The following is a 21692-nucleotide window of genomic DNA, read 5'->3' as shown; positions in this document are numbered from 1 at the left end:
TGATAGATTTCTTCATTGTTTGATTCTTGTAACCCTCTTCTGTCCTATGCTGATAGCTGTAATAGATGAAATGGAGGTAAGAAAGTTCTGGCACAGAAATAGGTTCTTGGGCCCTTGAAACAGTGCATGGTGTTAAGCTGTCATTCTGACCCAAATAATCTTAAATTCTACTGTGAATTCTAGCCCAATGAAAATAGCTGTACTTACCTGTTCATGAAAGTCATTTACATTTGTCCGAAAGGAGGTCCTTCTATTTCTTGGCTTATGTAAAAGAAAGCTACTAAGAAATGTTAAACCCACCAGATCTGCTACTGAGAATTATGGATGTTAACAGGAAGTAAAATACATTAAAGCAAAGTCATCTCTCCACCTCCCAGCTACACATTCTAGTTCTCCGTCTTCTTAAGTGTCTGACCTACACCCACACAACATGCACAAGCTCTTCAAATTTAGTATGTTCATAGATGACTAGTTCAGTCATCATTTCTGTTTTATGGTCATCTACTGTTTTATGTTCATATAATTATGACTAGCCTTTGTGAGTGCAGAGTACAGGAGGCCCACAGATCTTTGGTGGACTGGCAGGTATGAGTGGTGCAGGCAACAGCGATTTTAGGTCAATAATCAGAAGTTCTTTAAATATGTACTTATAAAATAAGCATTTTGGAAGGAGATCTTTCACTATCTCATGAAAGTTTTGACTGTCAGTATCAAAATGGTTGGTCTCATTAGCTGGTTTGCTCTCTTTGAACATATTTATTGAAAGATGACATAGCTGATAAATGTTTGACTGTACTACTTAAACCCCATTTAACTAAAGCTCGGATATTCCCCCCCCCCCCCAATGGTTTGCCTAAAGCACTAGTCCTGTAGAGCTGCAAAGCTAAGGGGCCTTCGAAAAGGAGGCTTTCTGTTTATCATTTAAGGAAGTTGTAGGTCAGGCTTTGAAATCTTTGTACTTTAGTGCCTGCATTTCCTCCAATCCTAAACGCAGACTTCAAAACCTGTTGGACTATCTCCCATGACAACTTGACCAATCAATCAAAAGGGTTCGGATATCTGCTGAAAGCTTCAGATAAGCAATGTACTGTAGGTATACTTTCCCATCATGATAGCTATGAGAATTAGCTTAATTTCTTTCTATTTTTATGGAAACTTTACGTGTCTAGACACTTAGGTGGAGTGAGCACGTACTTTTTACTGGTGCTTTGCCATTTATACTTTGTATATTTACTTATCAAAGGTAGATTCATCAGACATCATTGGCGTCTGTAAGGGAATAAATTGTACGTGGTTTCTTTGAAAAAGATCCTACATACATTTCCCCTGGTTTTAATTTAAAAGTAGGTATTGTGCCCCGGATTCTGGAATCTTTAGTAGGATGAAGATCTATTCTATGAATTGCTGTATTCCCACTAGTGTAATATAAAAAAAAACAGTTAATTTCCTTGCAATTTCTTTTTCTCTTAACAGGCAAAGGCTGCAATCCAGTCTTTAATAGACAGACATCAGAAAATACCAGGAAATGTATTTAGGGCTTTAATGGAACGATTTGAGACACAGCAGAAAGAAGACTAGTGTGTGGTGCATAACAAACTACACATTTACTTGTAATATTTTCAAAACTGTTTGTAACTTATATTATTATCCTCAAAATTGATTATTACATGCATTGTCTTAATGATATTTCTTTTTTAACGCAGATGTTTTCTGTATAGTTTAACAAGAGCTGTGAACAATGATGATTTTTTTCTCCCTCAGTGACCACTATCAAACTTGAGCCCAAACTTGCAGTTTTACTCAGGTAAAAATCTGACTAAAGTAATTCGCTTTCAAGTGCAGTTCTATATTGAAAAATAACTTAGTGAAAATGACATTGGAGGCTTCCATAATCATGGTCTTTCGATAATTTTATCTCAAATTTGCAGGTACAAAAAGTGTTTTGTCTAACTGCTGAGCCTCATGGCAGATTCTGACATACAAGCTAGATTATTTCTATCTAAATACCAACACCAGTAATGGAGGTTCTTCCAACCAAATAAAGCCCTGAACTACACTTGTGAAAACCCATTTTTTTTAGATTATGCCCTTGGCTACATCTGTACAAACTTAAATTACATTCAAAGGTGTTGGCATAGACAGGTGTAGCTAGTCACCTAGCTTTACATGCGGAACCTGTAGTCCTGGTGGTAATGCTTCAGCTGGAAGGTATCCAGCTTTATTGTTGGAGCCCAGAAAGAGTTTGTGGGGCTGGAGCTTTATTAGAAGGAAAAAAAAAAAAATCCTCCTCCCTCCCCCCAAGAAACTGAGCAAACTTCTTACAGAAACCAGTAAGACACAATACATATGGAATCCCATAATGCTATTTTGATGATGTCATTTTTCAGGGTAAAACCACATGTTTTTTTTTGTCCCTGACTAAAGACAGTAGCCACATAAATCTGTGAACAGAAAACCAGATTTTCTGGCACAGTGAACTGAATGCCTAATGTTTCAGGAAGAAGGCATGAGTAATATTCAAAACTGCAACAGTCAGAATTTTTAATTATATTACAAAATAGAATGCAATGTATAATGTTCTTTTTTCAGAGTTTCACCATATTCAGCAGTATAAACAGGCTTTATAATTTTTATATATATGTACCTCACTATTTTTGTAAAAAAGATATACTTTTTTTTTTTTTTTTTTTTTACACATCAGAATTACTAAAATATGACTTGCCCTCAATTATGCAGTCTTCACTCATATAATACCCTCACTGAAGTGAGTTAGGGGTTTGCCTGAAGAAGGAGTTGCAGGATTGGGCTAGTTTTGTTCATTGACAATAAACTGAATTTATATCTTAACTGAATCACTGACCAATGCATGAATTGTCTGAATAGCAAAATACCTTCAATATTTCCTGTAGATAAGTACTCAGACTGTCAGTGACTGTAAAATTATTGTCTGGGAGTGTTATTTAATTGTAGGAGGCCAGCATCTCCTGGTAGGCCTTTTTAAAAACAAAACAAAACACTTTTAAAGAGACAAATCTCTTTCACTTAACTGTTACAGTTTGGTTAATTCCTGCAAACACTTATATGCACATGCCTTACTTTACACACAACTTAGTCACAGTGATTTAAATGTGACGTATGTGCATATGTTTGCAGGATCAGGGTTTTATATTCAGTGTAGAGTCATTGTATGGGGGGGAACAAATGTCTGTACATTATAAGATCTGCAGAAACAGTTAATCTCTGTTTGATTTTAAATGTTTAGTTAAAATGTTTAAGCTTGAAAAAAATCATGTTGTGAAAACAAATGCCCTTTCCACAGTCTTTGTTGATATGTGATCTACTTCAAAAGTTAAGGGGATGCTATCATGATCTAAGAATAACTTTAATTTATTCTTCTGTTTCATGCATTAGACCATTAAAACTGAGAATTTTTACCAAAACTTATTTTTGTGTAAGTTAGATATTTTATTTTTGCATTTTTCTCAAGGTGCAGAAAACAGATTAACTAATTTGTAGTTACCTTTCAGGATGCACTAGGGCAGTGCTGCACTGTTGGAGTAGCACACAATATAGGGGAACACTTAATTTTTTTTTTCATGGGAATTAAATGAGAGAGAGAGAGACCTATTATGTTGATCTTAGATTTTGAAAAACTTACTTTTACTTCACATGGGGCCAAATTTCACCTGACTTTGTCCCTTTAATTTAAGAAGTATTGAAACCTATGTATCAAATCAAATGCAGTATCTGTACTTTTTAGATATTAAATACACTTTTTGTTTGTATAGGCTTTTCATATTTAATTCTCTATTTGTGATATGTACTGTATAAACATACCCTACAGACAAATAAAATTGAAATTACAACTGGAGTAGACTCCTGAAATTACTTTATGATCACTGTTTATGGATTAAGTGTGAGAGTACATGGCCATCTGAAATTACCAGTGGATCTGAGCAGCAGAGTAGAAAGTGTCCAGTTGTGGGAGAGGAAAAAAGAAATAGAATACCAAAAATAATTACTAAGTTAAAGGAATAAGAAAGCATTGAAAGAATGGATGTGAAAAACGTTGGCAACTGTTCTGGGACTATACAGTAGGTATTGCCAAGAGTGATTAGTGGTAAGTAGCTATTGTGTTGTGTGTTAGGAGTAAGTTATTAAAAGAATGCTGTAGTTGCCTTCAAGATGGATGGCTAATAACGACAAATATTGTATAATCTGCTGAACAGAAGATAATTTTTGCCTCTTTATTTCAACTGAGATGCCATAACAAAGACAGGAATTTTCATACAGGTTAGAAATGTACTACTATCACACTAAATTGGAATTAACACTCTTTCCCCTGCAAATCCAAAATCTTTCACTGGCCAGTTTCTTGGCTGCTTTTTACTGGCAGTTAATATTCATCCAATAGCGGATTTAGTGACACCAGTTTACTGTAATTTAATACTGAATCTCTAAACTAAAATCATTTATATTTTGACAGAAGATGGAAGCTAGAGAAGTTCATGCTACAGTGTAGATCCTGTTTAAATAATGAATTATGCAATAGATTTTGTGTTGGGTTTGCTGTACAGTGTGCCAAGGTGGCAATTTATACCACTATACTTTGTGAAAGATTTGCAAGGGCTAAAATGGAGTTTTTCACATTGTAATGATAAATGTTACAAAGTTGATTATTGCTAATGTCTATAAACTTGTCATAAGTGGTTAGCTTGAAAGACGAAAAGTGCACAAGTGATGAAATAGGTGAGGACAGAGAGCTCCTCGTAGAGAGGTGTAGAACAAACCATACTTAAATAGAGAGTGGAATTTTCTTTTCAATAGCTGCAACAAATACAGTTCTTTGAGCGTGTGTCAGTGTGGAATCCACTGTAGGTGCACGTGCACCTCATGCACACAAGACTGGATTTTTTTTGATTAGCAGGGTCTGTTGAGTCCGCACATAAACCCTGTGCAAACTCATGCTGTCACACAATAGCATAAAGGGGGATCTGGCCATCTCTCAATTCCTTCTTAGCACCCATGGGAGTGAGACAACCTGAGGAGTGTCCAACCTGCTAGTTCTTAGCTCAAGCTAAAGGTCAAAATCTTCTGCAAATCTTCAAAACCACTTCCCATCTCTGTCTGTTTTGATTGCCATGAATTGATCAGCAATCATCTGGACCGAATTTTGTTGGTCAAACTCCCCTTTATAGAATCATACAGAATCCCCCTAAGCAGGGCTTATCAAATGGCTGATTTGAAACCTGCGGCCTTCAAGCCCAGTCCTTCCTGCAATGGACTAATCCTCTTTGGCACAGTAGGTATTTCTTCTGCCTGGGGGAATCATACACTCCAAGCATATGCTGTGTATGCTTATCCTTCTCCATGAGGACATGCAAGTCCTGAGATATGAGGCTGAAATTTCACCTTCTGGAACAGTCCATGAAGATCTCATCAGAGACAGAAGAAATTAGGTCCAGAATCCTACTACTAGTCAAACCAGAATCATCTAGTGCCCCATGGAGCAGACAGGCAATGCCTAAGATTACAATGGAGAAGATGGCACCAAGGAAAGACTTGACACAGACACCAACACCAGCATCAGCACCAACAGCAGTATCAGCACAAAAGCTGTCCTCAACTTCAACACCAAAGCCAGCACCAATAGCTCAGGTGGTGAAGTCAAACACCAAAAGGGCCCACTCCGAGCACTGAGGCAGAAGCCAAGGTCAGTAATAAAAATGTTAAATAAAATTGATCCCAAGACCAATGCCTGAGGAACTCCACTACTAACCTCCCTCCTGCCTGACAGAGAGAAGTCCTGTAAGCTCCATACATCACCCAGGGATGGAGAGAGAGATCAGGTTGCAAAACAGCAGCTTTGGATGATGAGATGCAAGCAGAACCAGGTCCAGCAGTAGTATTCCAACATCCATTGCCACTGATGCAGACTCCAATATTGAAAGCACCATATACATCAGGGCTGTTCCTAGAGGACATCTATTCCTCACCATCACTGCAATATACATTCTCCCTGTCATCAAGCAGAGAATCTTCCCCTTGGAGTTCTTTCTACTCTGGGAAGTGTGCCAGGTATGTACCTGGCAACTACAACCCAGCAATATGATTTTTCTGCTAGATGTACCTGTAATGCATACTCTGAAATGCTTCCTGGTGCAGGAGCGATCTGTTCTGCAATGCCCATATACAAGAAAAAGAGACCCTGATCTTAGTTTTGGCCTTTTGCGCTACTCTGCTCATTCTAGATTCTACAGGAAAACCCCCCCAGTGAGCCAAGACCACACACTTCATATAACATTTATTGATCCCAAAGGGTTATAATTATTCCACAGGCTCATGTCATCTGGCTCATCTTAGTATAATAGTCACTGAAATTTACATGCTTTGGCTCAGTTATTTGGATAATATTCATAATGCTAAATACAATAGTCTTAAGAGAAGAGCATATCTGTGATAATCACCACTCTGATCTTTCAGGACCAGAGCAGTTGTTGAGTTACACTTCTTCCTATTAATCACTGAGTTTGGCCAGTAGAGTTTCCAGAGTGTGCGGATGTAATCTTCTTTTGGCCGGTGTCTGAAGAAGAAATTGCCAGTCAGAGCTCTCAAGAACAATCCAGTACTCTAACTCAATGGCTATTCATTTCTTGTAGTGTCTTGTCCAAGTGATAACACTATGTTCCTATGTGTCATAAGGCATTATATCTGGTAGTTGCATAAGCACACATTTGTTTTTGGCAGATGCCGCTAGTAAATTCCAAAAAATCAGAGAGGTGCTTTGCAGATATAACCCTGCCTTTGTGGGGCACAACTGAGAAGTAGGGCGGACACCCCGAAGTTGAAGATTATTCTCCCATGAAATATACCAAACCAGCAACAAAAGTAAACTTCTGTTTCACCACACTGGCTAACAAGAAGTCATAAAAGCACTTTCCTTAGGCATTCCAGTCCTTGTATCACCACCAAAAACACTAGACTTAGAGAGGAGTGGTTCTTTAAAACCAATCTACTCAAATAAAAGGTGCTTCTGATCCCCAAGGACCAGCCACACACCCAGGTCAATATACAACTCAGACCTTACCCAAAAATCACATTGATGCCAATCCTTTAGTATCTAAAGGTTTATTTATAAAAAGAAAGGCAAAATTTAAAAGTGGATAAAGGAGTCAAATACATACAATAAATGCAAAGTTCTTAGTTCAGGCTTGTAGCAGTGATGGAATAAACTGCTGGCTTGATAAGTCTCTAGTTGCTTCCAAATCATTGGAAGGTCCTCAGTCCATTGGTTAGAATGCTCCCATTAGTATAAGTTCACAGTCCAGCGCTGAAGCAGGAAAGAGGCAAAATGGAGGTGTTTCCAGGGCCTTTTATAGCTTTTGCTGTGTGGAGATAATCCCATTGTTCTTACTGTGGAAAATTACAGTAAGAAGATGGCATTTGGAGTCACATGGACAAGTCACATGTCCATGCATGATTTCGCTTAGTCACAGTAGGAAATCATTACCTATATCTCAAACAGCATGTTCACAGGGAAGTCTCTTCAGGATAAGTTGGGCGTCTTCCATTGTGAGTTAAATGTTCTTCTGATGCGCTACTCAATTTGAATAGTTCCTCCAATATGTGCTGCCTAACTACCTTGTGGGCATTACCCCAGGAGCAAATATTTGAAATCCAGGTCTAGAGCCAATACTCATAATTTCAAATACAAATTGATACATGCATACAAATAGCATAATCATGATCAGCCAATCATAACCTTTTCATGGACACCTTACTTGACAACCTTTGTACAAGATTTGTTGCAAATATATAACAGTGGGTTCAACAATGATTTATGATTTAAGTGGTCATATTTTAATCAGATAATGTCCCAGCAGATTCATACAATTACCATAAATATTAATTCATAAGAACAGAGGTCGAGTTTGTTTTGGCTTTTCTTTTGCTTTGTTTTTTTTAAATTCTGGTAAATTGTTGCTTGACACCTAAGCAAATGAGTGATTTTAGCCAAGTTGGTACCCCATGATGCTTAATGAAATATTAACGTATGAAGAATTGTCAACTACTATGACTGAATTTGTGAAAGTCATTAATCTTGACCTAAGATGCTTTTATTCAAAACAGAATGATTGTAGAAGTCAAGATTAATGAAATAAAGTATTATACTTGGAAATAAAAATCAGTATCTGCCACAATTAGATAAACAGATTCTGTCCAATCCTGCTTCAGAGGGAAAGAAACCACAGAAAAGCTAACTAGCAACCTGCTGGATAATAGAGGCCTGGCAGTGGGAAGGGGTGCTAGTGTGAGGTGGGAATCTGATATCTTCTTCTCAGCAATCTTGGGGGACCTTATGTTGCTTCACTCTTGTCAATGACAGTGCTCCAACTAACTTCAGTAGGATTGGGCCCCCAGCTTCTCTTGTGCCAAATGTCAGCAGCTGGAGCACGTGCACCCTAGGTCGGTGGTTTTCAAACTGCAGGTCGCGACCCAGTACTGGGTTGTGGAATGTAAGGCACTGGGTCACCACAGCTCTGGTCAGGACCACCAACCAGTCAGGGGTGCTGCCCAGCTAAGACAGGCTTTTTCCTGTTCTGACACCGTGCTGCGTCCCAGAAGCTGCCAGCAGCAGCTCTGGCTCCCAGACAGGGGGGCCATGGGGCTCCATGTGCTGCCCCCACCCTGAGCACCAGCTCTGCAGTCCCATTGGCCAGGAAGCAACCAATGGGAGCTGAGGGTTGTGGTGCCTATGGGCAAGAGCCATGCAGAGCCACTTGTGCTCCTCTGCCTAGGAGCCAGACCTGCTGCTGGCTGCTCCTGGGACACAGCGCAGACTGCAGTGCCAGGACAGTCATCTTTCTTAGATTTTCTGTAACAGCATTGTATCTTGCCCTAGCAGTTTTCTTGTCACTTCATTTCTTAAGTTTCAAGACTGCGAAAGGAAGAAAAAAAAAAAGAAAAGTCTGTATTCCCCTCAGTCAGTTCATTTCTGCAATCAATATCTTTTGTTTGTTGGCTTTCCTCATATTCCAACATTCTGACTTATACAACAGTAGCAGCACAACAATATGCTGATTTTCATTTGTATCTAAAGGTCTGTAGCCGTCTAGATTTTACAGAGTTTTCCAAATGTAATAGCAGCTAAGCTGGTTCTTCTTTTTATGTCATTTTCAGAATTTCCATTCTTCATTATTAGTTCTCTAAAGAACACACATTTTTCCACTTGCTCTCGTTCTCTGACTCCAAGTTTGATCTTGACCTCTTCCTCTTGCCTTCCAATCACCCATAATTTTTCTCATCTTTGTGCTGATCTGTAGTCTGAATTTTCTGCTTTCCCAATCTATCTTGTTAGTTATTCTCTGCAAATCCTTCTTGGTCAATGCATTTGAGGTCAATATCACCTGCAAATCTAAGGTGTCCTTTCACATAATGTAAGTCCTCTTGTTCAATCTCTCAATGCTACAGCCATTACTGCTTCCAGTACCAACCTGAACAAATCTGGTGATACTGTGCATCCTTGTCTCACTCCTACATTTGTTCTGAACCAATCTGTCAGTTTCTTGTCTACTCCTACCACACACACATGGTAATAATAATCCACCCTGTTTATAGATTTGAGGCTATGGAGTTATGTCTTTTGTGCTGACTAATTATTTTTATTATCATTAATAATATTGTGTAATTGATTCAAATTAAACTATAAGCTTTCCTAAGCAATTTCTGTATGTGCCCTACTGATTATCTTATAGACTCTTCAGGTCTTCCGAATTGCTAAAGAACAAAGATTTAAGATTGTCTCTGTCAAAATAAAACAAATGCTTTTCATTTCCCACCTGCCTAATTCTCAGAAACTATGTAGAGTGGAAACAGGAAACATTTGATTGATCTATTTACAGTAATGAAAACAGGTATGTCCAAAGGTATGTGCTGCAGATGTTGCTTTGCTCTCATACAAAAGAAACTTAATTTTGTACCATTTTATGTTGTCTCTTTGAAACCAATGTTGTTTCTTTGGTACCTTTCCTAGTCTGACACTGACTTCACCCTTGTGTGCAGATTATGTTATGGCCTTGAGGATAGTCAGCGAAAATTACTGAGTATAAAATGGGATTTTTGAAGATCTCATTGAAAGTGAGAATCTGCTACAGCTTACAGCCTAAAGCAGGCTTAACTTTTAAATTCTGGAAATAGCATCCATTGTGGATTTTGCCAAATGCAATTGGCGTTTGGTGACCTGTGGTAGTTATTGCCTAACTGAGACCTTTTGAGGGAAAAAGGTAAACTCATTGGCCCTTATATCCCTTCATTCTGGAAGTTGGTGAAGGTGTTACCAATTTCTCTTCAGCATGTGTCTGTCTGGGGTGACAACTTTTAGATCTGCTCTAGGAATTATTTTTGGGAAGCTCTACACCTGTGTTTATACAGGATGTCTGACTAGATGATCAGCGGTGCCATCTGGCCTTAGAATCTATGAAAAACTTCCTAAGACCATGAGGCAGTGCTTAATTTGTGCCCCGGCACCCCTTGGCTCGGCTGTTCATAGCCCTGGCACTTCTGGACTTGCCACATCAGTTATGAAAGTTAAAAAAAAAAAATTGCTTGAGTCCCAGCTCCTCCTTCATTACAAATTAAGCACTGCGTGAGGCAACCTCATTTGACACCATGGCTGTTTGTACCCCTTGATTTCCATCATAAATGTGCACTGCATCAATTTCATGAAGTGCCTGCTCAGAAGACCTCAAATCGCATGGATTTTTTTTGTTAGCTCTTTGTCTCTTTTCTGCAAATCCTCAGACGCCAGCTTTTGCCATTACAGATATTTTGTTCTGTTTTCTGTTAAATAGAATGTCTGCAGGTGACAAACCATGTTTCATTGCTGCTGTCCTGTAATGTAACAGTGCTAAGTCTGATCTGGCAGCCTTTTGCAGCAGATACTTTATTATTTTAATACCCTTTTCCTGCCAACAAGTTGGACTGAGGATAATGAGAACTAGTGGTTAGATTTCTAACCCAAACTTCACTGCAAACTGCTTAAAAACACTTAACTGTGGCTCATTTTCAGACATTGTTGTCCAGCAAAAATAGTTTTGACATGCACAATCACCTATTTAACTAGTTTTTACTAGAAAATACTGTCTCGGGAAAGTGAGAATAACAGGCAAGACTGAGTACATAGATTTTTCCAGTCAACATAAACAAATCTATGCCTACTTTGCTCCAGGGAGGCTATTTTTTTTTTCTTGTGCCACCAACATGGGCTCTTAGTTTCTTGACTTTGGTCTGTATTTTGGCATACATGGCACACCTTGACAGCTTCGTCAAAGTTGCTGTTCATTTGTTGCTGTTCATTTGAGGCCAGTATAAAATGTTTCTGGCCTTTCTCTTAGATTTTTCAATCCCCAATTGACCATCATATTTGCATATTTTTCAGGAACACCTTAGGGATCCACCTGGTTTCTGTAAACAATATTGGGTCTAGGACTGAGAGCTACCCCCTAAAATGATGATGGGCCTGGGAAATTGCTATCCTACCCACCCTGTACTAATAATGTACTCACTTTCTGCAGGGTCTCATCCAGTGCAGTAGCTCTGGCAATCAGGGTCTACATTTTGTCTGAAACCAATTTTTTTTAATAAATCAACCTACAAAATCTAGCTCTGGATTTTGCTCCACTGTACTTTTGTCAAGTGCTCTAAAGAATGTGTGTGTCTGCAACGAAATCTCTCCCAGATTTGGATTCCATTTGCAAATCATATATTTAAAACCGGGGGAAAAAATCTTTATATTCTTGGGAGGCTATCTGCAAGGCACCTTATAGCAATGGCAATAAGTAACGTATGGTCAGTTTCAGCTAACACCTATGGACTAAGGCCAAAGAATCCTCCTCTGTGTGAGCATACTTATACTCAGTTTTTGTAAGTGCTACATGATGCATAAACCACTTGTCCCCAGTTTTGACCATAATGTGGAAAGAGGACTGTGCCAATCCCTTCTTTGAAGGTGTCCATGGAACCTTTGTTGCATGCTTACTGTCATAGTACCTCAGGACTGGGGCCTCTTTAATTAACTCCTTTGGTTTCTCAAACTCTTTATTAAGATTTTCATCTCATGTCCCTTATGCATCTTTGCATAATAGTACTATCATGTTGGGGATTTGGGCATCTGGATTAGGCACGAATTTCTCTACATAGTTAATCTGTTAATGGAGATTTTCTATATCCTAGTAAAGAAGAGAGGACAGAAGTTGATAAGCTACAGATAACAGCTAAAGAGAAACTGCCAAATGAAAGAGTCCCATTCAATTACATGAAGGCAAACTAAATTTTGATAAATGTTGCAAGTGTTTGTATACAAATGCTAGATGGCTAAATGCTAAGATGAGTGAACTTGAATGCCTGCCATTAAATGAGGATATTAATATAAAAAGCATCTCAGAAATTTGGTGGAATGATGATAATGGGACGTGGTAATGCCAGGGTATGAAATATATAGGAATGACAGAAGAGGTTTGCTGGTGGGGGAATGGCCCTATATGAGATAGAAATCATAGAGTCAAATATAGTGAAAATCTAAAATGAGTCAAACTGTACCAAAGAATCACCATAAATAGAAATTCCATGCTTGAATAATAAGAAGATAGCAGTAGGAATATACTTCCAACCACCTAGATGGTGATTGTGAAATGCTCAGGGGGATTAGAGAAGCTACAAAAATAGAAAATTCACTTACCAGTTCTCTAAGTTTATTAAAGTCTATTTTAGGAACACAAGAATGGCCCTACTGGGTCAAACCAAAGGTCTATCTAGCCCAGTATCCTGTCTTCCAACAGTGGCCAATGCCAGGCGCCCCAGAAGGAATGAACAGAACAGGTAATCATCAAATGAACCTTTCCCTGTCACTCATTCCCAGCTTCTGGCAAACAGAGGCTAGGGACACCATAGTATCATAGTAGTATTTTGAAGTCCACTGTCCTTATTCTGCTGTTCTTACTCCCTCCTCTCCTTGGAATCATGAAATATATCATTTCATGATCACTTTCACCCAAACTGCCTTCCACCTTCAGATTCACAGACAGTTCCTGTTAGTCAGAATCAAGTCTAAAATAGCTCTCCCCTGGATACTTCCTCCACCTTCTGAAACAACAAGTTGTGCCCAACACATCCAGGAATTTACTGGGCATTTTGTGTTTGGCTGTATTATAATTACTTTTCCAAAAGATGTCCGGGTAGTTAAAGTTTCCCATTACTACAAGGCCTTGTGTTTCGGATATTTCTGTTATTCTACAAATGCCCCATCCACCTTCTCTTCCTGATTTGTTGTGCTATCATAGACCCCATCATGACATTGCCCCTGTTATTTTCCCCCTTTTAACTTCACCCACAGACTTCCAATTGGTCTGCCTCTCCCTCTTGTTGTGCCTTGACCTTATTGTAATGTTCCATTTTTCCCCTCAACACTTAGTCCTTTGTTAAGGTCGCTGATTTTTATTCCTAGCAGTGGACTTTTGTCACCTTCCCTCTTTGAACCTAGTTTAAAATCCTCCTCCTAGATTTGCAAACGGTGTGCAAAGATGCTCTTTCCCTTATTTATTAGGTGGACTACCTCCCTTCCTAACAATCCTCCTTCCTGGAACAGCATCCCGCGGTCAAGAAAGCCAAAGCCCTCCCATCGACAGCCTCCGCATAGCCATGCAGTCATTTCCAGGATGTGTATATCCCTGCTTAGACGCATCCTTAACAGAGAGAATACATGAGAACACCACCTGCACCCGATTCCACAGTGGCAGAGCCTCTCTCATCTGCAAGTGTGTGATCAAAGAGGGATGCTGGTGTCCCGTAGTTATTCCAGGTGAGCTACAGAATAATATGGTTGCAAGTTACAATGCAAAAGTTATAAAGAGAGCCCCATCGTAGAGCTTAATGAGCAGAGACAGAGTTCTCTAATTCTGGGCAATTACCTTCTTGTCTTCCCAGTTAGGACACATGGCAAAACTGCAGCCACATTCATTTCAGATGCTAGAAACATCGAGTGAGAGAATTTCATAGCTACAGTTTCTTCACACCAGTGGGAAATCAAAGTTACTAAAGGTGTCATGTTTGTCCCCTAATAATTAAGCATAGGTTATTTCTCCTATAGTACATACAAAGACACATACCCCCACCGGTTTTTATACATGCTTCCGCTTTTCTTTTTAGATAGTTTTCTGGAAAGTGAATGTTCAGCTCACTGCTGTAGTGTTTAAATTGGCAGTGATGCTGTTACCCATGTTGCATCTTGGGTATTCATCTAGACTGAACTAGTCTGAGAAACTATAATGGTAAAGTTCCATTCTAGTCACTATTGAAGAATTAGGAAACAGATACATTTACTATAGGTGATTCTGTTTCCTGGAACACCTTACACAGTCTGAAAAGCTCCAAAACATATTTTAAAAGTGACATCTTTTAATGAACAAAGGTGTGATCCTGTCCAGACGGTACCTGGCTGGATGGCAGGAAACTTGATTTCTATTTTCCATGTCATGGTATAATTCCCCACTCTGAACCTTAGCGTCCAAAAGATGGGGTACCAGCATGAATTCCTCTAAGCTCTATTACCAGCTTAGTACTTGTAGCGCTGCCACCAACCAGGAATTCCAGTGCCTGGTACACTCCGGTCCCGTCCCCCCCCGAAACCTTGCCCGGGGACCCCCAAGACCCAGTCCCTCTGGATCTTAACACAAGGGAAGTAAACCCTTTCCCTCACCGTTGCCTCTCCCAGGCTTCCCGTCCCTGGGTTACCCTGGAAGATCACTGTGATTCAAACTCCTTGAATCTTAAAACAGAGAGGAAAATCCACCTTCGCCCCTCCTTTTCTCTCCCCCTCCCAGACTGTCCCTAAGAGAGAAAGTAATCCTAACACAGAGAGAAAATAACCTTTCTCTCCCCCTTCCCTCCTTTCTCCCCACCAATTCCCTGGTGGATCCAGACCCAGTCCCCTGGGGTCTCACCAGAATATAAAAACAATCAGGTTCTTAAACAAGAAAAGCTTTTAATTAAAGAAAGAAAAAACAGTAAAAATTATCTTTGTAAATTTAAGATGGAATATGTTACAGGGTCTTTCAGCTATAGACACTGGGAATACCCTCCCAGCCTAAGTATACAAGTACAAATTAAAATCCTTTCAGCCAAGTACACATATGCAAATAAAGAAAACAAACATAAGCCTAGCTCGCCTCATCTACCTAATACTTACTATTCTGAACTTATAAGAGACTGTATCAGAGAGATTGGAGAGAAACCTGGTTGCACGTCTGGTCCCTCTGAGCCCCCAGAGTGAACAACAACCAAAAACTAACAGCACACACAAAGGCTTCCCTCCCTCAAGATTTGAAAGTATCCTGTCCACTGATTGGTCCTCTGGTCAGGTGACAGCCAGGCTCACTGATCTTGTTAACCCTTTACAGGCAAAAGAGATATGAACTATTCTATTCTATTAACTATTAATATTCTATTAACTCTTAACTATCCGTTTATGACATCCACTCTATCACTTGATCCTCTCTTTCCCTTCCCATCATTTGTCTGGTTTTATAGTTAAACTGTGAGCTCTTTGGGGTAGGGACCATCTCTTGCTGTGTGTTAGGACAGTGCCTAGCACACTGGGGCAGCGGTCACATGTGAAGCTACTATGCACTGCTTAATACGAATAATAAATGAATGTAGATAAATTCAAATGTACTGTTAGCACTTGTTTTAACTGAGGTAATGGATATCCAGAGAAAGTTACTGCTCCCTATAGCTTGTTTCTATGGAATACAAGATGAGCTCTTCAAAGCAAACATTGTAATAGAGCTGTGCTTGCATATTCTGCCAAGGATTTGGGTGTAACTGTGAAGCTTCATTGGCCGTTCTCTTGTCCATTAGGAAATATCAGAACTATGCTGCTAGAATAGCATCGGTATGTTAGCTAAACGAAAGCTATTCAAATAGTTAAAATATTAAAACCAGTGCCATTTCTGACTCATTAATTCTGCTTCAGGTAGAAAGTAGAAATGATGGACACCCACGAATATTTTTATATGCAGGAAGAAGAAAAATTGTCTCTAACAGCATAGGCGACTGCCAAACATTCATTGCCTATTCAAGAAAAGTTTAACTAATCCACAGGTCTGGGGATACCTGTTTTTCATAGACATTTGAAAGGGGTTAGAAGGGTAAATCATTGTTAGTAAACTCTTATTTGCAAACATTACCATGGTTATATGTAGTAGGATAAGTGGAGGGTAAGTAAGGCAAATCACTATATTATACAGCCATAATTTATAGAGATGTTGTGCCAAATTATATCAGATCACTGGTTCTCCACTGAGTCTGGTCATCAATATTCCAGAGCATGGTTGTGAAGTCCCATAATATATCCCACCATTGTGCATTGCTGTAGGCATGAGGTGGGCAGTTAAGTCAAATCAAGTCCTTACCCTTTCAGTGTCTGACATATGCAAAAACAGGGGTCGGCAACCCATGGCACATGAGCCGATTTTTAATGGCACGCTGGAGCCTGCCGGGACTCCAGTGTGCCATTAAAAATCCTGCCGATGCGGCAAGCTGCAGGGTCCGCGCGGCCTGGTCGGAGCACGGAGCGAGTGCAGCAAGCTGCCAGCCCCTCCCCCGCCTTCCTCTGGAGCCCTGTCGCCGCGCGCGCAGCCCTCTGCGGGCCGAGGTTGCGCGCTCCCCCGGGGCAAAGTTTGGCTCCGTGGGGGGAGAGAACCGCTCCCCGCTCATCTGGAGCAACGCCGCGGCGTGCACAGCATTCTGAGGGGCGGGGCACGCGGCGACAAAACTCCAGATGAGCGGGGAGCCTCATGGTAAGGGGTCCGGGGCCGGGGGGGGGGTTGGATAAGGAGTGGGAGCAGTCAGGGGACAGGGAGCAGGGTAGGTTGGATGGGGGTGTCAGGGACTCTAACCCAGACGGCAAAGTTAGTTATCTGACCGCGAGAGAGACGGGCAACACCAGCAAGGTCCGATCAAAAGCTCTTTATTGACAAGTGCACGCATCAATAGAGAGCAGCTCGTCTCCAGAGAGCACCAGCCCGCTCCTTACATCTTAGTATGAGCCTATATAGACAGTTCCGTCGCGTCATAAATTATTCACTGGAGCAACCCACCCCCTTCTTCTAACAACTAGAAACTAGACACCTTTAGTATACATGCATGCCTAAGGTGAGAAATGTAGGGGAGTTAAAAACAAACAAAGAACAAAACCAGGGAGTGAAAACAAGGAGGCTGGGAAACTAGGGCTCTTATCAGTTCTTCAAAGGAGCTGCCCTAACACAGCACATCTGGTACTATGCCAGGAATGCAGCTTCTCTCTTATCTCACTTTTTCCCAGCGCTTGTGAGACATGCTGCTGTTTCTCAGTGTTTTCCACTCAGGAATTACCCAAAAACCTCTGTTAGCCTGACTTTGGTCAGGTTGGCATACCTGGTTTTGTCTGCAATATCTTTATTCCGGCCTAACAGGGGGGTGGTTAGGGGTGGGGATCTCTGGAGGGGGCAGTCAGGGAGCAGTGGAGGTGCATGGGGCATGGGAGTCCCGGGATCTGTTAGTGGGTGAGGGGTGGATAGGGGTCAGGGCAGTCAGGGGACAGGGAGCAAGGAGGGTCCGGGGGGGTGTCTCTGGAGGGGGTGATCAGGGGACAAGGAGCTGCAGGGGTTGGATGAGTCGGGAGTTCTGGGGGTCCTGTCAGGAGGCAGGGATGTGGAGAGGGGTTGGGGCAGGCAAGGAGCAGGGGGGGTTGTATGGGTCCAGAGTTCTGGGGGTCCTGTCAGGGAGCGGTTAGATAGGCATGGGAGTCCAGGGAGTTGTGTGTGGGGGCGGGGGTGTGGATAAGGGTTGGAGCAGTCAGGGGACAGGCAGAGGGTAGGGTCCTGGGGGGGCAGTCAGAGGACAAGGGGCAGGGCGGCTTAGATAGGGGGTGGGGTCCCAGGAGAGGGTAGTTGGGACAAGGAGCAGGGGGGGTTGGAGGTTCTGGTGGGGGCAGTCACCCAGCCCTCTGCCCTGAGCCCTAACCCTCCCCCCTCACACACACACAGCCCTCTGCCCTGAGCCCTGCACCCCCACACACACCCCAGGCCCCTGCCCTGAGCCCTGTACCACCCAACCCTCTGACTCCTTCACTGCCCCCCATGACCCCAGCCCTGACTCTGGCATCCCCACACATCCCCAGCCCCCCTACCCTGACACCTGCACCCCACTGACATGCCCCCAGCCCTCTGCCTTGACTCTTGCACCCTGCACATCCCCAGCCCCCCCACATCCCATGCACTCCACAGATCCCCACCCCCACCCTTAGCACCAAACAGGAGCTCCTGCATCCCCACTCCCATTCCCACGTGCACCCCTCACACCAAATGGGAGCTGACCAGGTAAGTGCCCCCACACCCAAACCTCCTGCCCCAACCGTGAGCCCCCTCCCTCATTCTAGCTCCTGGCCAGACCCTCTACCCCCAGCCCTGTGCTCGGTCAACTCCCACCCTCAGCTCAGTGCAGAGAGAGGAAGAGAATGGGCCAGAACCAGGGAGAAAGTAGGTACCCGCTGTATGTGGGGAGGGCCAGGACCCCAGACCGGCAGCGGGCTGAGCGGGTCTGGCAGCCGGGATGCCGGCTGGCAGGAACCGGCAGATGGAACCCCTGAGCGGCAGTGGGCTGAGCTGCTCAGCCTACTGTTGGTCTGGGGTCCCAGCTGCTGGCCCCGCACAGCCCGCTGCCTGTCTGGGGTTCTGGCTGCCAGACCCTTCCCAGCTGGGGTCCCAGTTGCAGGCCCCATTAGCCCACTGCTGGCCTAGGTGAACAGAACCCCAGACCAGCAGCGGGCTGAGCGGGCTGGGGCGTAAGATCAACATTTTAATTTAATTTTAAATGAAGCTTCTTAAATATTTTGAAAACCTTGTTTATTTTACAATACAACACTAGTTTAGTTAAATAATATATAGACTTGTAGAGAGAGAGACCTTCTAAAAAACATTAAAATGTATTACCGGCATGCGAAACCTTAAATTAGAGTGAATAAATGAAGACTCGGCCCACCACTACTGAAAGGTTGCCAACCCTTGCTCTAAAAGAAGAGCCTTGATTAACTTTATTAATATTCACAATGGCAGATGTAGTTTTTGCAGATATGGTCTTTTTAAAATGGTTGGGTAATTTTATCAGGTATGCTAAATTGAAGAAAGTTCTTATTTTTTTCCTCACATTTTAAAGTTTTGTTACCAGGAGGAGGAAAATCAAAATGATCATCTGATAGAAGCAGGGCTGTGAAGCAACTAAAAAAAATTAAGCGCACAATTAATTGCACTATTAAACAATAATAGAATACCATTTATTTAAATATTTTTGGATGTTTTCTATATTTCCCAATGTATTGATTTTAATTACAACACAGGACACAAAGTGTACAGTGCTCACTTTGTATTTATTTTTTATTACAAATATTTGTGCTATAAAAAACAAAAGAAATAGTATTTTTCAATTCACCTCATTCAAGTACTCAAGTACTATCGTGCAATCTCTTTATCATGAAAGTTGAATTACAAAATGTAGAATTATGTACAAAAAATAACTGCATTCAAAAATAAAATAATGTAACACTTTAGAACCTACAAGTCCATTCAGTGCTACTTCTTGTTCAGCCAGTTTGCTTACATTTGCAGAAGATAATACTGCCCTCTTTTTGTTTACAATGTCATCTGAAAGTGAGAATCGGTGGTCACATGGCATTGTTGTAGCCAGTGTCGCAAGATATTTAAGTGCCAAATGTGCTGAAGATTGATATGTCCCTTCATGCTTCAACCACCATTCCGGAGGACATGCTGATGGGGGTTCTGCTCGATAATGATCCAAAGCAGTGTGGACCGATGCATGTTCATTTTCATCATCTGAATTAGATGTCACCAGCAGAAGGTTGATTTTCTTTTTGGTGGTTCGGGTTCTGTAGTTTCCACATTGGAGTGTTGCTCTTTTAAAACTTCTGAAAGCATGCTCCACACCTTGTCCCTCTCAGATTTTGGACGATCCCTTCAGATTCTTAAATCTGGGTCGAGTGCTATAGCTATTTTTAGAAATCTCACATTGGTACCTTCTTTGCATTTTATCAAATCTTATAATGAAAGTGTTCTTAAAAAGAACGTGCTGGGTCATCATCTGAGACTGCTATTACACGAAATGCAGGTAAAACAGAACAGGAGACGTACAATTCCAAGGAGTTCAGTCACAAATTTAATTAATGCATTATTTTTTAAACGAGCATCATTAGCATGGAATGGTGGCCAAAGCATGAAGGGCCATATGAATGTTCAGCATATCTGGCATGTAAATACTTTGCAATGCCAACTACGAAACTGCCATTTGAATGCCTGTTCTCACTTTCAGGTGTCATTGTAAATAAAGAAGCAGGCAGCAGTATCTCCCATAAGTGTAAACAAACTTGTTTGTCTTAGCAGTTGGCTGAACAAGAAGTAGGACTGAGTGGATTTGTAAGCTCTAAAGTTTTACATTGTTTTGGTTTTGAGTGCAGTTATGTAACAAAAAAAAAAGTACATTTGTAAGTTACACTTTCACGATAACGAGATTGCACTACAGTACTTGTACGAGGTGAATTGAAAAATACTATTTCTTTTGTTTATCATTTTTACAGTGCAAATATTTGTAATAAAAATAATATAAAGTGATCATTGTACACTCTGTATTCTGTGTTGTAATACAAATCAATATATTTGAAAATGTAGAAAAACATCCAAAATATTTCATAAATTTCAATTCGTATTCTATTGTTTTGCAGTGCAATTAATCATGATTAATTTTTTTAATAGTGATTAATTTTTTTGTTAACCACGTGAGTTAAATGCGATTAATCGACAGCCCTACTTTTGAGCAAGTTAAAGAAGTATGGATTGGATGAATGGACTATAAAGTGGATAAGAAAGGTGGCTAGATTGATGGGCTTAATGACTCAATGTCTAGTTGGCAGCTGGTATCAAGCAGAGTGCCCTAGGAGTCGGTCCGGGGGCTGGTTTTATTCAACATCTTCATTAATGATCTGGATTAGGGGTCGGCAACCCTTGGCACGCAGTCCATCATGGTAATCCGCTGGTGGGCCATGAGACATTTTGTTTACGTTGACCGTCTGCAGCCTTGTCCCGCCCCCCAGGTCCCTGTGGCCTGTGCTGCTTCCCGCAGCTCCCAATGGCTGGGAACAGCGAACCTCAGCCACTGGAAGCTGCAGGGGGCCATGCCTGCGGACGGTCAATGTAAACAAGGATGTCTCACAGCCCACCAGAGGATTACAATGATGGACCACATGCCAAAGGTTGCAGACCCCCGATCTGGATGATAGGATCGATTGCAGCCAGGGCTGGTGCAGGGAAGTTTCGCGCCCTAGGCGAAGCTTCCATCTTGCACCCCCCACCCAGCTAACCCCGCCCCCCCCACGGCAGCTAACTCAGCATCCGACCTGGGGAGCTCCCCCACAGCAGCTACCCGCCCCCCCACTGCAACAGCTAACCCCTCTCCCCCCCATCCCCCAACAGCACTACCCCCACCACGGCAGCTAACCCTGCCTGGGGAGACTTCCCTCCCCCCCCCCACCATGGCAGGTAACCCTGCCTGGGCAGACTTCCCAACAGAAGCTAACCCTTCCTGAGTTTTCT

The 21692-nt window shown here is 41.8% G+C and overlaps 2 protein-coding genes across 8 annotated transcripts in view; one reads left to right on the top strand and one right to left on the bottom strand.

The window, feature by feature from the left end:
* Nucleotides 1-2548, top strand: part of LOC115646792 (transmembrane protein 68-like) — a 42945-nt gene extending 40397 nt beyond the window's left edge. For all 6 annotated transcript variants that reach the window (XM_030553109.1, XM_030553107.1, XM_030553104.1 and 3 more), the window contains one exon: nucleotides 1474-2548. In XM_030553109.1, the coding sequence (XP_030408969.1) occupies nucleotides 1474-1578 (105 nt within the window). In that variant the 3' untranslated portion in view covers nucleotides 1579-2548. The remainder of the gene's footprint in view (nucleotides 1-1473) is intronic.
* XKR4 (XK related 4) overlaps nucleotides 1-21692 on the bottom strand; it is a 393035-nt gene that overhangs the window by 16872 nt on the left and 354471 nt on the right. The gene's annotated exons all lie outside the window — the stretch shown is intronic.

This window comes from Gopherus evgoodei, chromosome 2 (genome assembly GCF_007399415.2).
Source record: "Gopherus evgoodei ecotype Sinaloan lineage chromosome 2, rGopEvg1_v1.p, whole genome shotgun sequence".
Lineage (NCBI taxonomy): Eukaryota > Metazoa > Chordata > Testudines > Testudinidae > Gopherus > Gopherus evgoodei.
This window is presented reverse-complemented; position numbering and strand designations above follow the sequence as displayed.